Below are 16709 nucleotides of genomic sequence, written 5' to 3'. Positions count from 1 at the left end.
GATGATGATTTACAATTTCTTCTAAAAATCGGCCTCCTCTGCAGAGACCAACTGCTGTGAGATCTGCCCCAAGACAGCCGCCTGCGGGCCGGCGAGATTCAGAGACCAACCATCGTCGGTCGCCGACCGTACCTCCGGCCCTACGCATACCGGGTGTGCACCCGTCCCCAAGTCTACGAACGCCGAAGACCACACCAGTTCCCCAGCCGCAACTACCTGCCACACCAATGGCTACACGACCACCACCACTGAAACCATCGAAGCCAAAGGCCACCCGACGAGCGCCTACGCCGCCGACCACGAAACCGAAGATTGCCCCACCGACACCACTGAAACCATCGACGCCAAAGGCCACCCGACGAGCGCCTACGCCGCCGACCACGAAACCGAAGATTGCCCCACCACCACTGAAACCATCGACGCCAAAGGCCACCCGACGAGCGCCTACGCCGCAAACCACGAAACCGAAGGTTACCCCACAGCCACCACTGAAACCATCGACGCCAAAGGCCACCCGACGAGCGCCTACGCCGCAAACCACGAAACCGAAGACTACCCCACCGCCACTGAAACCATCGACGCCAAAGGCCACCCGACGAGTGCCTACGCCGCAAACCACGAAACCGAAGGTTACCCCACAGCCACCACTGAAACCATCGACGCCAAAGGCCACCCGACGAGCGCCTACGCCGCAAACCACGAAAACAAAGATTGCCCCACCGCCACCACTGCAACCATTGACGCCAAAGGCCACCCGACGAGCGCTTACGCCGCAAACCACGAAACCTAAGACTACCCCACGGCCACTGAAACCATCGACGCCGAAGGCCACCCGAGGCACACCAACGCCGCAAACCACGAAACTGAAGGTTGCCCCACCGCCGCCACTGAAACCATCGACGCCAAAGGCCACACGAGCAGCGCCAACGCCGCAGACCACAAAACCGAAGATTGCCCCACCACCACCATCGACACCAAAAGTCACCCAAGGAGCACCAATGTCGCAAGCCACGAAACCGAAGATTGCCCCACCGCCACCACAAAAAGCATCGACACCGAAGGCCACCCGAAAAGCACCAACGCCACAAACCACGAAAGCGAAGGTTACCCGACCGCCACCATCACCACCATCGACGCAAACGGCCACCACAACAGCACCAACGCCACAAACCAGGAAACCGACAATTACCACAACTCCACCGCTGCCGCCACCGACGCCAACGCCAACAACTACAACGTTGCCGCGTACGTACCATAGTGCCGTCTGTTCGTGCTATATATATATATATATATATATATATATATATATATATATATATATATATATATATATATATATATATATATATATAGGTAGATATATATGGCCACGTAGTAGCGACAGTGATGAAAGCCGCAAAACTATGCATGACGAAACTTGCATTGTATTAGGCGATCCTGTGCCCTCGAAAACAGGCTACACTCAAAGAAAAACGATAGCTGATGAGCTAGCTGGTCAGCTGGTCAGGCTGGTCAAGCGCGTCGGATTTTTTACATGAGTCATCGAAGTGAAGAGTAATCGCTGCTGCCCGCGTGTCTTTCACAAATTACCCCGCAGTTAGCTTCACGCAGACATGCACTCAGGTTACATAAGGTTCGGTGGCAAAAGGCAATGCACAGAACCATCTATGTCATTCGAGAAACTTCTTATACCTGCAGGCGCGTCCAAGCGCTGAGCGATAACATTTGTTAGATGGTGAATGATCTCGCCCGACAAACAAGTACACATGTCAATACCCCCCTCTTAAAAATTAATACAAACACGAAAGCCCAAACAAAACTGCACGTAATAAAAAAAAAACACGAGAGCGCTCGTTCCACTCGGACGTGTTTTTCCGTAGCTCCGTATTTTCGCCCCGTTTGCTGGTTTTTTTTTTCGCTACTGGGACTCTGTTGTTTATAGACCGCTTTGGCGGTTCGTAATTACTACTGGCGCCTATCTACAAGGTCCGTCGTCATCTACACCCTCCTGCTGCGTCGTCCAACTCGAGTTCTTGCGCGGCTTTGCGAGTGCGAGTGCCTCCATGGCACTCGCCGCGTCGGCGCGGAGCATCCAAGCTGCTGTCCGCTGCGGCGAAAGATCGGAACATTACTGATGCAACTGCTATCCAAGTCAGCAGTGTCTTCTTCGTGGGGACAAGTGCAACGTGCGTAGGCGGTACCCTGAGCATGGATACCACTAACATGGAGCAGAACAACCCTGCAGTCGTGGCGCACACCTCGGCCAAGAGAACGAAGGAAGCTACTGGCCTTCAATCGAATGAAAATGTAGCTCCAGCAGCCCCGAAAAGACCTCGCTCATCACAAGGCCTGCCCGCACGACCGACACGCACGTCTCCGGAGTCGCCAACGACATCGTGGTACAACGTGGTTATCAAGCCTCGTGCTGGAGATGACAGGTCCACTCTGCGCAACCGTATCATTCAAGCGGCCCTGGATCGCTGCCTCGAGACTTCCCGATTTCAAGGTTTTGCTCTACACAAACCCACTAATACGGTCTCAGTATGGGTGTCTGTTATGGCACTACATTATAAACTCGAAGAACTGCAACAAATACAAGTCTCGGAAGAATGTGTCCTTCCAGTCCAGGCGTACTTCGCCAGTGGTACCGATTTAAGACGCTACGTGGTTAATGGCGTTGACCTTGACCAAGAACCCGAGAGGCTGCTACAGGAACTATCGTGTCCCACACACAAGGTCGTGGCTGCTCGCTACCTAGGCAGCGATCGTACGCGCCTAATCACGCTTTCAGGTCCTAATTCCCCACCTGAACGTATCCTCTATTACGGTTGCGTACTGAGCCCGCGTCCATTCAAGCCTTCCGTTGTGTACTGCTACTCTTGCTTTAGACAGGGGCACATGAAATCATCCGGCCCCTACCCACCCAAGGACGACACCATGGAGCCTGAAACGTCCGCATCGTTTAGATGCTTCCTATGCCAAATAAACGATCATGACATCACTTCCACGACGTGTCCTGTGAAGTTGAAGGCCACTAAGAAGGCTCGACAACGCCATTCTCGACAGCCAGCAAGGACCCCTCGAGATCCATCAATGAAACAAGTCCCTGTGTACAACCGTTACGCCGTTCTGGCCTCGCTGGAAGAGGATGCTAGCCAGGTGTCAATAGCAAGTACAGCGACAAGTGGTGCTGCCACTCGTACCTACAGCGCAGCTGTTAGGTCGTCCACTTCACGGCCGCAACGGGCGTCACATTCTATAGATGAAACGCCGCTTTCTTTGGCAGACGAAGAGTTCGAGATCCACGCTCGCCTGGCCAGCCTTGAAAAGGAAATCCAACATCTCAAGCAACGCCGTACAATGCTCCGGCATCCTCATGACGGAGCCCGGCCGTCGCATTCGCCGTCGACGTCTAGTCCTCATATGGCTAACCCGGCATTTGTGTCGAAACCACTTTCACCCCAAGAACTGTTGCGCTTCGTTGCGCAACAGCTCCAGCATCTCACCTCGGTTCTACTGGCCAATCTTAATCTATGATGGCTGCTACGTCTTCAAGTGTGTCAGAAGGCATCTTACAGTGGAACTGTCGCGGCTAACAGGGAAGGTTGGAGAGCTGCGTCAGCGTCTCAGATATGGGAAGCTGCGTGTTTGGGCTCTACTGCTTCAAGAATCCAACAGCCTGCCACCCATGCCAGGATTTCTGGCATACTCATAGCCTTCAATGTTGGATCTTAGGAGTGCTACGCCCGATGCCCATCCAGGAGAGGCTGCACCGTATCTAAGATGCACTCTTCACCAGACTCGAGTTGATCTTTCGCAGTGGTGTACTCTATGGCAAGAAGTCGTGGCCGTATTGGTTCGTCTCCAATGCACGGACGATATCATCGTTTCGTACTATGCTCGCCCCTACAGCGGTCCTGCGGCTCGGTTGTGTCTCGGCTGGCGGGCGCATCGACGACAGAAACATCCTGGTTGCCCCGTTATGGTCGCGGGAGATTTTAACGCGCCCCACATCACACGGGGATACGCCATTTCCAGTGCGCGTGGTACATGTGTGCTGGACACATTTATGGATGCCCAATTCACCCTGCTTTATAATGTGTCAGTGCCTACTCGTCGGCGTGACCACCCTCGCGCGCCGCCACTCTCACCGGACTTATCTTGGTGGCTAGGAAGGACGACCGTCTCGTGGTCATGTGAACCCGACTGCTGGGGTAGCGACCATCATCCTATGCACCTTGGCTTATCTTCCGGCGGAACAGGCCACCTCCGCCGACTATGTCGAGTGGTGGACTGGGATCGATACAGGGCGGTATCAGAAAGCAATGTATCCAACTTCATACTGGACCCGTCCCATTGTCTTAAGGCGGCATTAATTGAGGCGACACGTACGTCGTGGGTTGCCTCAATGAGCGAATCGCGAACCGCTCCTGATTTGCAACTTCTGCGTCCCTGGACGTCGCGCCGCCAAGCAGAACTTGCATCAGAACGTGACCCTGCATCAAATACCCTTCGCTTAGAGGCCCAACGCTTTACTGCAGAAGCTCGGCGCCATGAACACCGCTTATAACGTGGCCGCTGGATAGACTGGTGCTCTTCTCTCGGACCTCCGTCGTCCAATGCCTCCATGTGGTGCACCTTCCGAGTAATGTAACATGGTCGGCGCCCTCCAGAACCCGCAGCCTGCGCCCTGTTAGCATCGAGCCAGACATCAGCAATATTCGCAGAAACTGTCGCCTACACCTTTTTTCTGCTTTGGACACAGCACCGCCTCCCTTCGTTGTTCAAAACTGCCTTCCCGCGGACGCACGCACGCCGCCTACGTTCTGCGACATCGAGGGTATACAAGCTGTCTTCACTATGGCGGAATTTTTAGCGACAATAGACCTGTCGAAGCCATGCAAGGCACCCGGACCTGATGGCCTACCGTAGAACTTTATAAAAACACGGAAGGCAAGGTTCTCGAAGTGCTGTTGGGGGCCTTTAGCGAAGCTTGCGCTACAGGAGTCATTCGCGATTCTTGGTGGCATGCAGAAATGGTGCCTATTCCCAGACCCGGAAAGCCCCAAGATAATAGCACCCTTATGCGCCCAATAGCACTAACCTCAACGTTAGGCAAGCTGATGGAGCGTATGCTCGCGACACGCATTACATGGTGGCTCGAGCGGTACTCATGGTATCATCCTGGGCAAATCGGGTTCCGTGCTCATCTAGGAGCAGAGGATGGCCTTGCGTACCTATCTTCTATGGTGCTCATCGGAGGCCGCTCCCAAATAATTCGCACGATTCTGGCAATGGATATTCGTAAAACGTACGACCATGTGAGTCACGAAGCAATTGTCGGAATTCTCGATTGGCTTCAGTTCCCTAGCCGTGTCTGCACACTCGTCGAAGTCTTCCTGTGCGCTCGCACCTTCTCCATTCGCCTGGCTGGCCAAGCAGCAGGTCAGCTCGTTGCACATCGGGGTGTCCGACAAGGATCTGCGTTCGCACCAGTCCTCTCCAATATCGCTATCCTTCCACTAGCTTGGAAGCTAGCCACGATACATAAGGCACAGTACATAATGTACGCAGATGACGTCACTGTCTGGCCAGTTGATCCTGAAATCTGCCACCAAGAACAACTGCTCCAAGAGGCCCTAAACATGACGCACAACTGGTGTGCTCAGATAGGGCTTGATATTTCCAAGGACAAGGTGATGTACATGTCAGTAGCGAACAAGAATGGGCGCCGTCCTCTGGCACTCCGGCCTCTTCAGTTAACTCTGGATCAGCAACTATTACACGAGGCTTCAACTCTTCGTGTACTCGGCCTTGAAATGGATTCCTCCGGATCTGCGGGACCATGGGTCAAGAATGCAAAGGAACATGCCGCAGAAACGGTACAGTTGATACGTCGGATTACGAAGAAATCTGGCAGAGCGAGCACCAACATGGCTCGCCTTCTTGTCCGTTTTGTATTGCAACCACGACTCCTCTACAGAGCCCCGTTTCACCATCTCACGCAGGCACAATGGGCTCGCCTTGATGCCTTTAATAACGAAGCCATGCGGGCCATAACGGGACTACCACGTCTCACTCCATTGCCAACCCTACAGGCCGAGTCCCAACTCAACACTATTGACGAGCTCGTACACCAACGTCGATGCGTGTGCGCCCTAAAGCCATCGTATTTCTGCTCGGCTGCTTCACTGGCCCAGTACATGGGACACCAAATAAACAATTCAGCATCTACGAGACCCGATGTAGCTGCGTGGAAAAGGGTACAATTAAGTGACAATAAGCCTCTTAGTCGTCTGTATAGCCCAGTTCCTCGTCAGGCGAATGCCCATGTTTCCCGCCTTCATCGCGCCGATGACAATCAAGACGATGCCACTCTTTTCGCATACACTGATGCCAGTGTTAATGGCACCATGATTCGCACAGCTCTCGTGTGTCCATTGATACCAGAGGCAGGCCAGACGTGCTCGTGTGTTGCCGATCCTGCACCACCGGCCTACCTTGCCGAGCATGCTGCCATACGAGACGGCTCGGCTGCGTTGCTACCTACTGTTCAAGATGCTCGATACTCTCAATTCATCATTCGCACAGACCCTACTCAAGCCATCCACGACATACATAAGGTATCTCGGTCCACTCTATTCTCAGACAGCATTTACCATCTTGCTGCCGCTACGAATATCCTCATACGCGTCAAGTGGGTGCTTCGAGCAGCCCTGCCGGGTCTCCTTGAAGCAGATATGGCAACCCACCCACAGATTACAACGTACCCACTTCCACATTTTCCTGAAGACGCCTGTGGACGACTGATCCGGGAAAAGGAAAACCTCCGACGTACCACACGAGCTCTCATACCTCCGTGTGGGTTAGACCTCCCTGGTGGGTTAACCCGCCGAGAGGAGGTTACGTTAAAGAGGCGACGTGACGGGGTCGTGCTCACCCCGTCTGTGACCGCTCTCTGGCCACAACAGTACCATGGTCCTTACAGCTCATCGTGCCCATTTTGCAACGCAGAAATCCAAAATCTGACAGTGACACACGTATTATGGACGTGCCCAGGACTTCATCTAAGCCGTCTCCGCCACCTCCGGCCAACAGGCCTTCGGCCTGGCCGCCCACCCGACCTTGAAAGTTGGATTCATGGACCACATCATCGTTCACTCCTAGATTGTTTGCACGAGTCGAATCTGTTCGTGTATTTTTAACATTTCTTGTATTATGCCTAAGGGCATGTTTTTAATTTAAAAAAACAAGAAAATAAGAAAAGAAGTAAGTCTCCAAATTCATCAGCGGGCGTAGGAAGGCTGAAGACGCTCCACTTTGACGATTTCAGGTCATGCTCGGCGCCGCTGTGATGGCGAAATGCGGCATAGCATGAGCTCATAGTCAAGCGCGCCGATACGTCGGGTTATCTTGCAAAGCACGGACTAGCCTCGTAACGGCTTCTCGCTACGTCCTCCTCATCGAATCGCAGTCCAAACCGAAGCACGGTCGCCGGGCTTGTATTACACGTCGCGTCGTCGAGGATTGTAGTGCGGGCTTTCGGCATTCTGGTTTTTCATGTGCAGGCGGGCAAGCTGCCGGGCTTCTTTGGCGCGGTCACACGCGGCGACATCGATATTACGTTTGTCAGGGATGCCCAGCAGCATGGCGTCGAGCTGTGCGGTTTCTGCCGTAAACCATCTTGCGCAGCATGACATGTGTTGTATGTTGCACCCCCGCGTTGTAAGGGACAGTTACGTACGGCAGGACTGCATCCCACGTCTTGTGCTGGACGTCCACGTACATCAGAAGAATGCCGGTGAGGGTCTTGTTCATCCGCCCCATAAGATCGTTCATCTAGGGGTTGTAGGCAGTTGTTCTCCTGTGGTTTGTCTGGTTGAATTGAAAAATGGTTTGGGTCAACTCTGCAGTGCAGGTCGTTCCTCTGTCAATGATGAGAGTTTCTCGAGCACCATGTTGCAGCAGGACGTTCTCAAGGAAGAATTTCGCCACTTCGGCTGCATTACCTTTATGCAGAGCTTTTGTTTTGGCTTAGAGGGTAAGGTAGTTGGCCGCCACCACAATCCACTTCTTTCCAGATGTTGACGTCGGAAAGGGCCCCAACAAATCCATCCCTATCTGCTAAAATGATTTGAAGGAGGCTCGATCGGCTGTAGAAATTTCATCGGCCTTGTTGGTTGTGTCTTATGTCGCTGGCAGTCACGACATCACTTCACATAACAAGCGACCTCGGCAGTCATACACGGCCAAAAGTGCTTGTCTTATGTTCTTGCGAGCTTTCGGGAAAACCTGAGGTGCCCAGCTGTGTTAGTGTGGAAAGCGTGCAGGACATCTAACCGTAGGGCTGCGGGAAGACCGAGATGGTAGTTTGCGTGGACTGGCGAATAGTTGTTCTTTAGCAGGACGTTGTTAAAAAAAACTGGATGACAATCCGCACATAAATACCCTCAGGATAAAGTCGGATTTGCTTTGCACAAGTACTCGGCAAGGTTTCAGAGCTCAGAGTCCGCTCGCTGCTGCTCGGCAAACTCACCGGCTCTTTTGTATCTAAACATGCGTCCTCGACTTCGTCATCTTGGGGTGGTGGGTCCACACGAGTGCCAGACACGCGGACGTCATCAGAGTGCTTTCGTCCGGATTTGCAGGTTAAAATGATATATTCTAGTAGCCTGAGGCTCCACCACGCCAGGCGTCCTGACCAGTCCTTTCACTTCGCTAGCCAACACAACGCGTGAAAGCAGCTGACGACTTTCAACAGCCTGATCGGGCTTTTCCATAACTAGATGAGGTCGTCGCACAGTATTTCTTCGACTTGTTGCCTTATAGCTTCACATTCCAACGTTTAAACTTGGTAAGGGCTCTTGCGGAGTTCGAGCGCACTCTTCGGATATTTTGCGATGCTTTGCAAGTGGTGTTTGTAGAATCCTCGATGCCGTCGAAAATCAGTCTTAGTATCGTCGAGGAAGATTTCTGAGAATTTGCTGCTTAGTCCGAGAGAGACTTGGATTTATATCGGTGTCTGGTTCAGGAACTATTGTCGTCGGGGTAGGCGTAGCAGAATCCGAGAGGATGAACGCATTGCTGGTTTCCAAAATTTCCTAGATGTATGACATCGTCATGCTCTCGTTGATGCGCTTTAAATCGTCGCTGAAATTTGTCAGCATCACTTTCGCTTTTAATCCGTGCAGTCGAGCGATCTCTCTTGCGACGCAAATTTCACGGTTGAGGAGCAGAAGCTGGTCGTCCTCGCCGACGCCTTCTACATCTGCAGGTGTTTCGCTGCCGACCAAAAAGACGATGGTGGAGTGAGTTGGGATGCTGACTTGGTGCTCAAGTGTACTTAAGGCACGCTCAGTGGAAGCCCTCTCTGTCGGTATCGCTTGGCCTATGGACGGCGTTATCGACTTCGACCTCAGGTGGATGATTGCGCCGTGTTGGTTGAGGAAGTACATGACTGTAATTCTTCCCGTGCGATTTCAGTCAGCGTGAAGAGGTATGGTCCAGCTGTTCGAATTTGAGGACGATGCCATGCAGGACTGACTTCCACCTTGGCGGCGAATAATCCCCTGATGACGTAGTAGTCGGCTCCAGTGTCTACAAGCGCACTGACTTCGTGGCCGTCGAGAAGCACGTCGAGATTCTTTGTCTTCCTTTGCAGTTAGGTCTTGGCGTCAGATCACGGCTCCGTCGCGTTGACCCGAGGCTGGTCAGCTCGTCTTTTGTCGGCGTATCCTTGGGTTCCAGGCTTTCTCTGGATGAAGGCGTGTCGTTGCTGCGTCGTCGAAATAGATTTCGAAGCCCCATCGTCGGTGGCAGCGGATCTTCTTCATTTCGACGTACAGCAACCGCACCTCCATCGGTTGGTGCTTTTTGTTTTTCGGATAGTGGCTCATGGTCTGGTCTCGGGCTGGACAAGTATATGGTCGGTGCTGTGGCGACAAGTACCGTGCTGGAGATTGCGAACGCGAAGGTCATCGGGGTTTCCACTGCATTCCGGCAATGTAGTCGGCGACGTCACGTGGCCGCTCGCCAAGCTGTGGAAGTGACGCTCTGAAGGCGGACGCTCGTAGACCCCTGTCGCAGTATGGGCATCGATGGTATACGTGGTCCGCTTGTCCACAGTGGTAACATCGAACAGGGGTCAGGGGCGCGCCAAATGTAAGTCTTCTTGGCCGGCGCGGCGCGGTGACAAGTTAGCATGCAGGCGGCAGCAGTGGCGGACGGCAGAACTGCGGTGTTACTTGGCCTTGGCGCGGCCTCGGAGAGGAAGCAGGGTGGCCGTCTACGGCGGCGTACGTCATCGCTTCTAGCTGATGCTGCGACGATTGAGGGACTCCGAGTGACCGTTGTATGTCCTCGCCTGCCACGTCGGCATTCGAAGCCACTTGGGGCTTCGATGAAGGGAACAACTTCTTAAGCTCTTCCCGCACGACCACTCTGATAGTCACGCGGTGCCCAGTGATTGAATTCCGACGTAGCTTCTTGAGTTCGTGTGGCGGACGAACTGTCGGTTCTGGATTTCCAGTGTTTTCTTGACGCTGGTGGCCTGGCAAAGAAATTCCCCGATGGGCTTCGGTCGGCTTCGTATCAATACGGCGAAAAGTTCTTGCTTTACATCACGCATGCGTAGGTGGACTTTCTTCTGCTCGGATATTTCCGGATTGGCGTGGTGTAATAGACGACTCATTTCTTCCGTAAAGATTGCAATGGTGCCGTTAGGTAGCTGCACTTAGGCTTCCAATAGAGCTTCGGTCCTTTCTTTCCGAACGATGCCCCCGAATGTCCTAGGGAAGCTACTGCGGAACAGGTCTTACGTTGTAAGGGTGTATACCCCATTCCTAAAGCAATGTCCTCGCGGCATCTTCAAGAAGAAGTACATGTGGCGTAGCTTATCCTCAGAGGTCCAGTTGAAGGGTGAGATTCTTTGATAGTCTTCAGCCAGGTTTCCGGACCGCACAACGAAGCTCGACGAAAGGTATGTGGCTCTCTGTATTGTTGAGCGATGGCGGACGCCGGGTTTGATTTTGGGGTTGTTGATTCCGCCACCATCTTCCTAGTCATAATAAGCAATAGTCCGTGCTTCGGGGTTAGCCTTTGCAGCCTGCGGTTACCTCGGTGGTCCTTGGCGACGTTGGTATTGTCTTCAGAGGCGTGGATGACAGCTTGTTGGGGGCGTCCGGTGCATGAACGCAATGCACCTCCGCTAGATGTCACTTAGTATTGACGGTGAAGAAAGCAGCAAAGCTGCTGCTTCACTGCTTATTCGAGACCCTCATAATATATTGAACGAGATGAAAGAGAACCGAGGGGCCTGACTGTTATTATTCATACGTCAATTGTATCGTCCCAATAATCAACGCTCAATGGAACATAGCAATTGAGGGCCTCGAATCCGGCAACATTGATGCCTTCAGGTAGCATGTGTGGGTTTACTTACCTGTTGCTATCCCTCAAGTATATCATGTACTCGCGACGCCTGCGCCAGAAAGGGCGTTACCCATCGGCTGCCAAGGTTTGTGAGTGTTGGCGCTGGCTAACATTCTAGCAGTAAAACATAAATACCCCTGAAAGTTGATTGGAGAACGTCGCCGCTGTAGTTCAAGGGGAAATAGCATGGCACGCGGAATGCAAAGGCGCGAGTTCGTATCCCGCCGATGGGCAGTTCCTTTCTCATACACTTTCATTTCGATGAATTTATCATTTCTATAATTCATTTAGTACACGTAGTATCACCTGTGTTGTCCTTGGAGTGTTCGTTTTTTTGGTTTCTTTAATGTGAGTAATAAAATTGGGGCCCCCTTGGTTCCCTCTCTCTCTCTCTCTCTCTCTCTCTCTCTCTCTCTATATATATATATATATATATATATATATATATATATATATATATATATATATATATATATATATATATATGGGGGGGGGCGGGGAGAGTGGGAAACTGAAACCAACAAAGAAACCAAGAAATGCACAGGGTATATAGGTGATGCAATTCGCGTTCTTTGTCTACTTCAGGCATTTTCTGCTTGTCTATGAATTCATCTATCCAGCCTCTTACGCCGACTCAGTGACCCAAGTAGTTTCCCAGTTTTGTTTACGCTCATGTTCACGATTCCGTCGTAGTCCTTCCATCGTCGCCATCTCAGCTTCTGGCTGCCATCATGCCAGCGTTTTGACGTATCGTCGTCACACCATTGTCGTCTTACAGTGGTCATGAATCCCTTGTCAACCATCATGGTGATATTATTGTGGTCAATAAGTCATTGCTACTCTAGCTTGGTCGTGTAACTGCCGTGATGCTCTCGTCAGGACGCATTTTACTCCGGTCAAATGGACCAAGTTCCCTAATGGCGTGAGTCACTAGTGATTAGCTAGTGGCTAAATTATTAGACTTCTTAGTGGAATCACGATTCATCGTCGTTATTCCACCTTCATAATTCGTTGTGCGTCATGCCATCGTCGTCACGATATGTCATACTGTCGTCGTGCCATCGTCGCTGTGCTTTATGTTCGTAGTGTCAGTGATGCAGTCATGGTTGTTCCTTCATCATCGTCCTCACTTCATCATCTGACTCTTGGTATGACTTCGTCTTCACGTCGATTTCATCTACAGTCGTCACCTTATCGTTTTTGTAATGACGAGATGATCACGCTACGTTGTCATACCCACTTCATGATACCGTTATCGTCACGCCATCGTCGCCATACGCTAGATGTGCTAGAAGACACGCGGGTCCCAGCGATTACTCTAGAACATTCAACGACTGATTTATAAAAGCCGACACGCTTGACCCACTGATCAGATTTTCGACGATCTCCGACTGTGTTCGCCGCTTTCGTTGAGCTTCCGACAAGTTCATCCGACGTATTCGCGAACTGGACTATGAGGTCGTGCCAGCCAGCATTTCGCATTGACTGCAGCGCCGCGCACGATCTGAAGTGGTCCACGCGGTGCCTCTTAGACCCTTTTAGGCATACTGACAAACTTCCTTATTTTGATTCTTTGCTGCCGGCGTATTTGTTTATAGTTTCGTTTGTTTGCAGCGTCGGGTCAATGCTTTTTTAAGAGGGGGCATTGACACGTGCACTTCTTTATCGAGTGACCACGTTTCACCGCCTAACAAATGTTATCACACAGCGCAGGACACGCCTGCAGGTATTGGAAGTTTCTGGAACGTTAACGATGGTGCCATACGCTGGCAGAGACCGAACCTTGTGTAATTTGATTGCATTTATGCGCGAAGCAAATAGTTTATAACTTAGCGCAAGACACGCGGGTCCCAGCGATTACTCTGGAATATTTAACGACTGATTTATAAAAGCCGACGCGCTTGGCCCGCTGATTAGATTTTCGACGATCGCTTACTGTGTTCGTCGCTTTCGTTGAGCTTTGAGTGTAACCTGGTTTTTGTGGGCACAGGTTCGCCGAATAAATTTAGTTTCGCCATTCAGCTTTGTTGCTGTGTCGTCGGCCGTCACTACGATGTGACAATGTATTTAAGGCCTTTATAGAAATTTGCAATTCGCAAAACATATCCACTTGGAACGAACACTGAGGATAAAACCAGTGTCATGGTATTCATTCAATAACTGTGCGACAAAATACATTCGAGTTCCACTTATTCGGTTATTTATCCACTACAATGCGAGTAACTGGATCTAAAAGTATTTTTTACCCGTCCGCTTATCATCACAAAAAGCGGTCATCAGAATTTTGGAGCTATCTTCAAGATTTCTTCCAAATGTATATGTCCCGAGAACTTACTGACTTTAATTTGCGCCCTAAATTTACACGCCAAAATTTTGATTAGGAACACTAAGTAGATACGTAATTCTGAACGTTTGCCTCTTGTACAAGTTCCAGTGGAATGTCCAGTAATCCAGATCAACGATAATTTTTGTGCTATTAATCAATCTTTGTTTTCATTCTGTCAATGATACAGAAAGAAAGACTGATAACAAGCTGTTAGTCAGAACAGCTTGACTAGGTCACAGCCCCATAGAAAAATTTGTGAGCGGTAAGAGCACTACAGTAAAATAATTCAAAAATTGAAACAACAGAGAGTGTAGTACTATAGGGCACACACTAAGTAATGAAAATGTAAAATTAATACAGAAAAGTTAGAACAGCTTTTACAGTAGTCAAAAAATAAATACACAACAGTTTCATAGAAAAAAATGAATATATCAAATGCTATCAAATTACAAATATCCAGAATAAGTGCACTGAATGTAAAGAAAATAACAATACAGAAATCAACTTGTTACAAACAGTTACATACAACCAGATGAAACAATTCGATACGGTTGTGTACTTGATAAATTAGACATGGTTTGCAGTAAAACAAGTGTTATGTTGTAGAAATCTCAGAGCTATACATCACGGTATATTACTTACGGATATCCTGATATGAACAATCAAATAAGTCAAAATTGTTAAGATCTTAGTGATTCAGAAGGGAGGGAAGGGTGTAAGACAAGCGCTCTTTTCCGTAGTTTAATCGTACTGTGTCTATTTCCAAATTTTTTCCATGATGCGTGGGATAATTTAAATGCCGAATCCCTAATTTCGCCAGAACGCGCAAATTAGTTATGTTCTTACGAGTTTCTAATTTGAATTTTCTGCGCTTAAGATATAATTGTATGTCTGGCGTACTTCAACTATTCCTCAACAGCAGAATAAATCATTAGTACATGCCGCAAGAGCGCCTTGAGAATATGCCTAATGCATTTTTTTCTGAACCAAGTATACTTGATTTAGGTTAGTGACCGTCGTTGTACCCCATACTAGTTGACAATAATTTAAACGAGAGCGAATGAGCGAGTGATTGAGCAGAAGCTTTATTCCTTTTGGAAGTAAGTATCGAAGCCGACCAATTACACCTGTCACTTGAGCTAATTTTTGCAGGACACGTCTTACGTAGTAATCCCAGCTCATATTCGCAGAAAAAATATGTCCAGACATTTAAAATGGTCAGCTATTTCAATAGTGTGAGTACTCTGTACTATGTCTTGCTGAGGTGGAACAATTTAATTTTTTGGTCAAAATATAACAGCTTCTGTTTTATTTTCGTTAATACGCATAGCATTTGCTCCAGGCCATCACACTAGCGTTTTCATTGTGTGATTACAAGTACTTATAGGTTCGTTAATATGATGCCCTTAAAAAGCATGCTGGTATCATCAGCATATGTTATGTATTTGGCCTCGCAAATAATATTTAGAATGTCATTAAGATAGATATTAAATAATAGTGGGCCTAGAATACTGCCTGTGGCACTACACACAGACAAGGTTTCACTCCTGAAATTGAGTCGCTTATTGGAACGACCTGCTGCCTGTTGGATGAATAACAGTCAGTAAGCGTTAAGGCCTGTCCACGAATACCATAGCAATGTAATTTCTTTAACAGTATTTTATGGTTTATAAATCAAATGCCATTGGAAAATCAACGAAAGTACCAAGAACGAGCGCCTTATTTTCAAATTGTTTAAGAATATACTCTTTTTGCTAGAGCAGCGCCAGTTCAACTGATTTATTTTTCCGAAAACCACATTGATTAGCTGTAAATAAATTATATTTATCAATGAAACTTGAAAATCGAGTGTGCGTAATTTTTTTCGAAGGCCTTTGAGAACACAGGCAAGATAGGTACCGGTCCGCAATTGCCAAAGTTATTTCGGTCACCTTTTTTATAAAGCACGGTTACTTTTGCTATTTGCATATTTAAGGGAAGACTGAGTTAGTTAAACAGATGTTAAAGATATCTGCTAAAGTTGGCGCGATAACATCAGACACGTCTGATAGGACGTACTTGAATTCGGTGTATATTACAACTAGCAATATTATTTATAGTTTTTATTGTTGATAAGACTTCGTGGTCCGTGACAGGACGCAACTACAATGATTGAGCGTTGAGAACACTTACGCATTCGCACGCATCAGCCGGGGTCCCGGTCTTTATCATGTCAGTGAAAAAATTATTAAATGCGTTAGCCAAATGTGATCCATCCCTATCTCTACCGTTTACTTCTAGTTTTGAAACAGGGGCGGTAAAGTGGCCGCGACTAATGAGTGGATATAATGTCGACCACAGTACGTCAGAACGATTACCAGAAACTTCAAGATATGTGGATTGATAATGAGTTCTTGCGGATCGCAAGCGTTTTATAAGTTTGTTTCGATAACACTTGATGGCCAGCCAGTCCTCCGGTAAACGAGTAGGTAGGAATGTTATTAAGGTTTATGTGTTGATTTCATTTGATGACGCATCTCAGGCGTTATCCATGGTTTCCGCATTTAATCTGTGCTCTTTTAGCGGAAAGTTCGAATGATATAATCGCTTGAAAATTGCAATAGATTTATCGTAAGCATTGTTTACATCTAGAGATTTTCTTATACGACTCCAACACCACAAACAAGTTTCTTGTTTTTTACATTAACGAAGCACTTCTTGTAAAAATTAAACGACGGTGAATTGCTATACGGTGCTGTGGATAAGCATGCTGTTCTGCACGAAACAAACAACGACTTTCAGAGAGGACGGCACTTTGTGGTGTTTGTCGCGTACACTTCTGGCGCGACAGCGCTAAAGGCCCAGTTACGCATAAAATCCGGTGTCGGTGTCAGTGGTTTGCGTGAGTTAAACTGCCGTACATATTTAATATATGTGTATGCCATAACTTCTTATTCGCATGAAGTACGTGCAG

The 16709-nt window shown here is 49.0% G+C and overlaps 1 protein-coding gene across 1 annotated transcript in view; it reads left to right on the top strand.

Annotated features, from left to right (window-relative positions):
- The first annotated feature begins 227 nt into the window (after positions 1 to 227).
- LOC142591470 (uncharacterized) overlaps positions 228 to 16709 on the top strand; it is a 73833-nt gene continuing 57351 nt past the window's right edge. Inside the window, exon 1 of the mRNA XM_075703797.1 lies at positions 228 to 1245. Within this exon, the coding sequence (XP_075559912.1) occupies positions 228 to 1245 (1018 nt within the window). The remainder of the gene's footprint in view (positions 1246 to 16709) is intronic.

Source organism: Dermacentor variabilis, chromosome 8 (assembly GCF_050947875.1).
Source record: "Dermacentor variabilis isolate Ectoservices chromosome 8, ASM5094787v1, whole genome shotgun sequence".
NCBI lineage: Eukaryota > Metazoa > Arthropoda > Arachnida > Ixodida > Ixodidae > Dermacentor > Dermacentor variabilis.
Note: the sequence above shows the minus strand (reverse complement) of the source record. Positions and strands in the feature narration are given on the sequence as shown.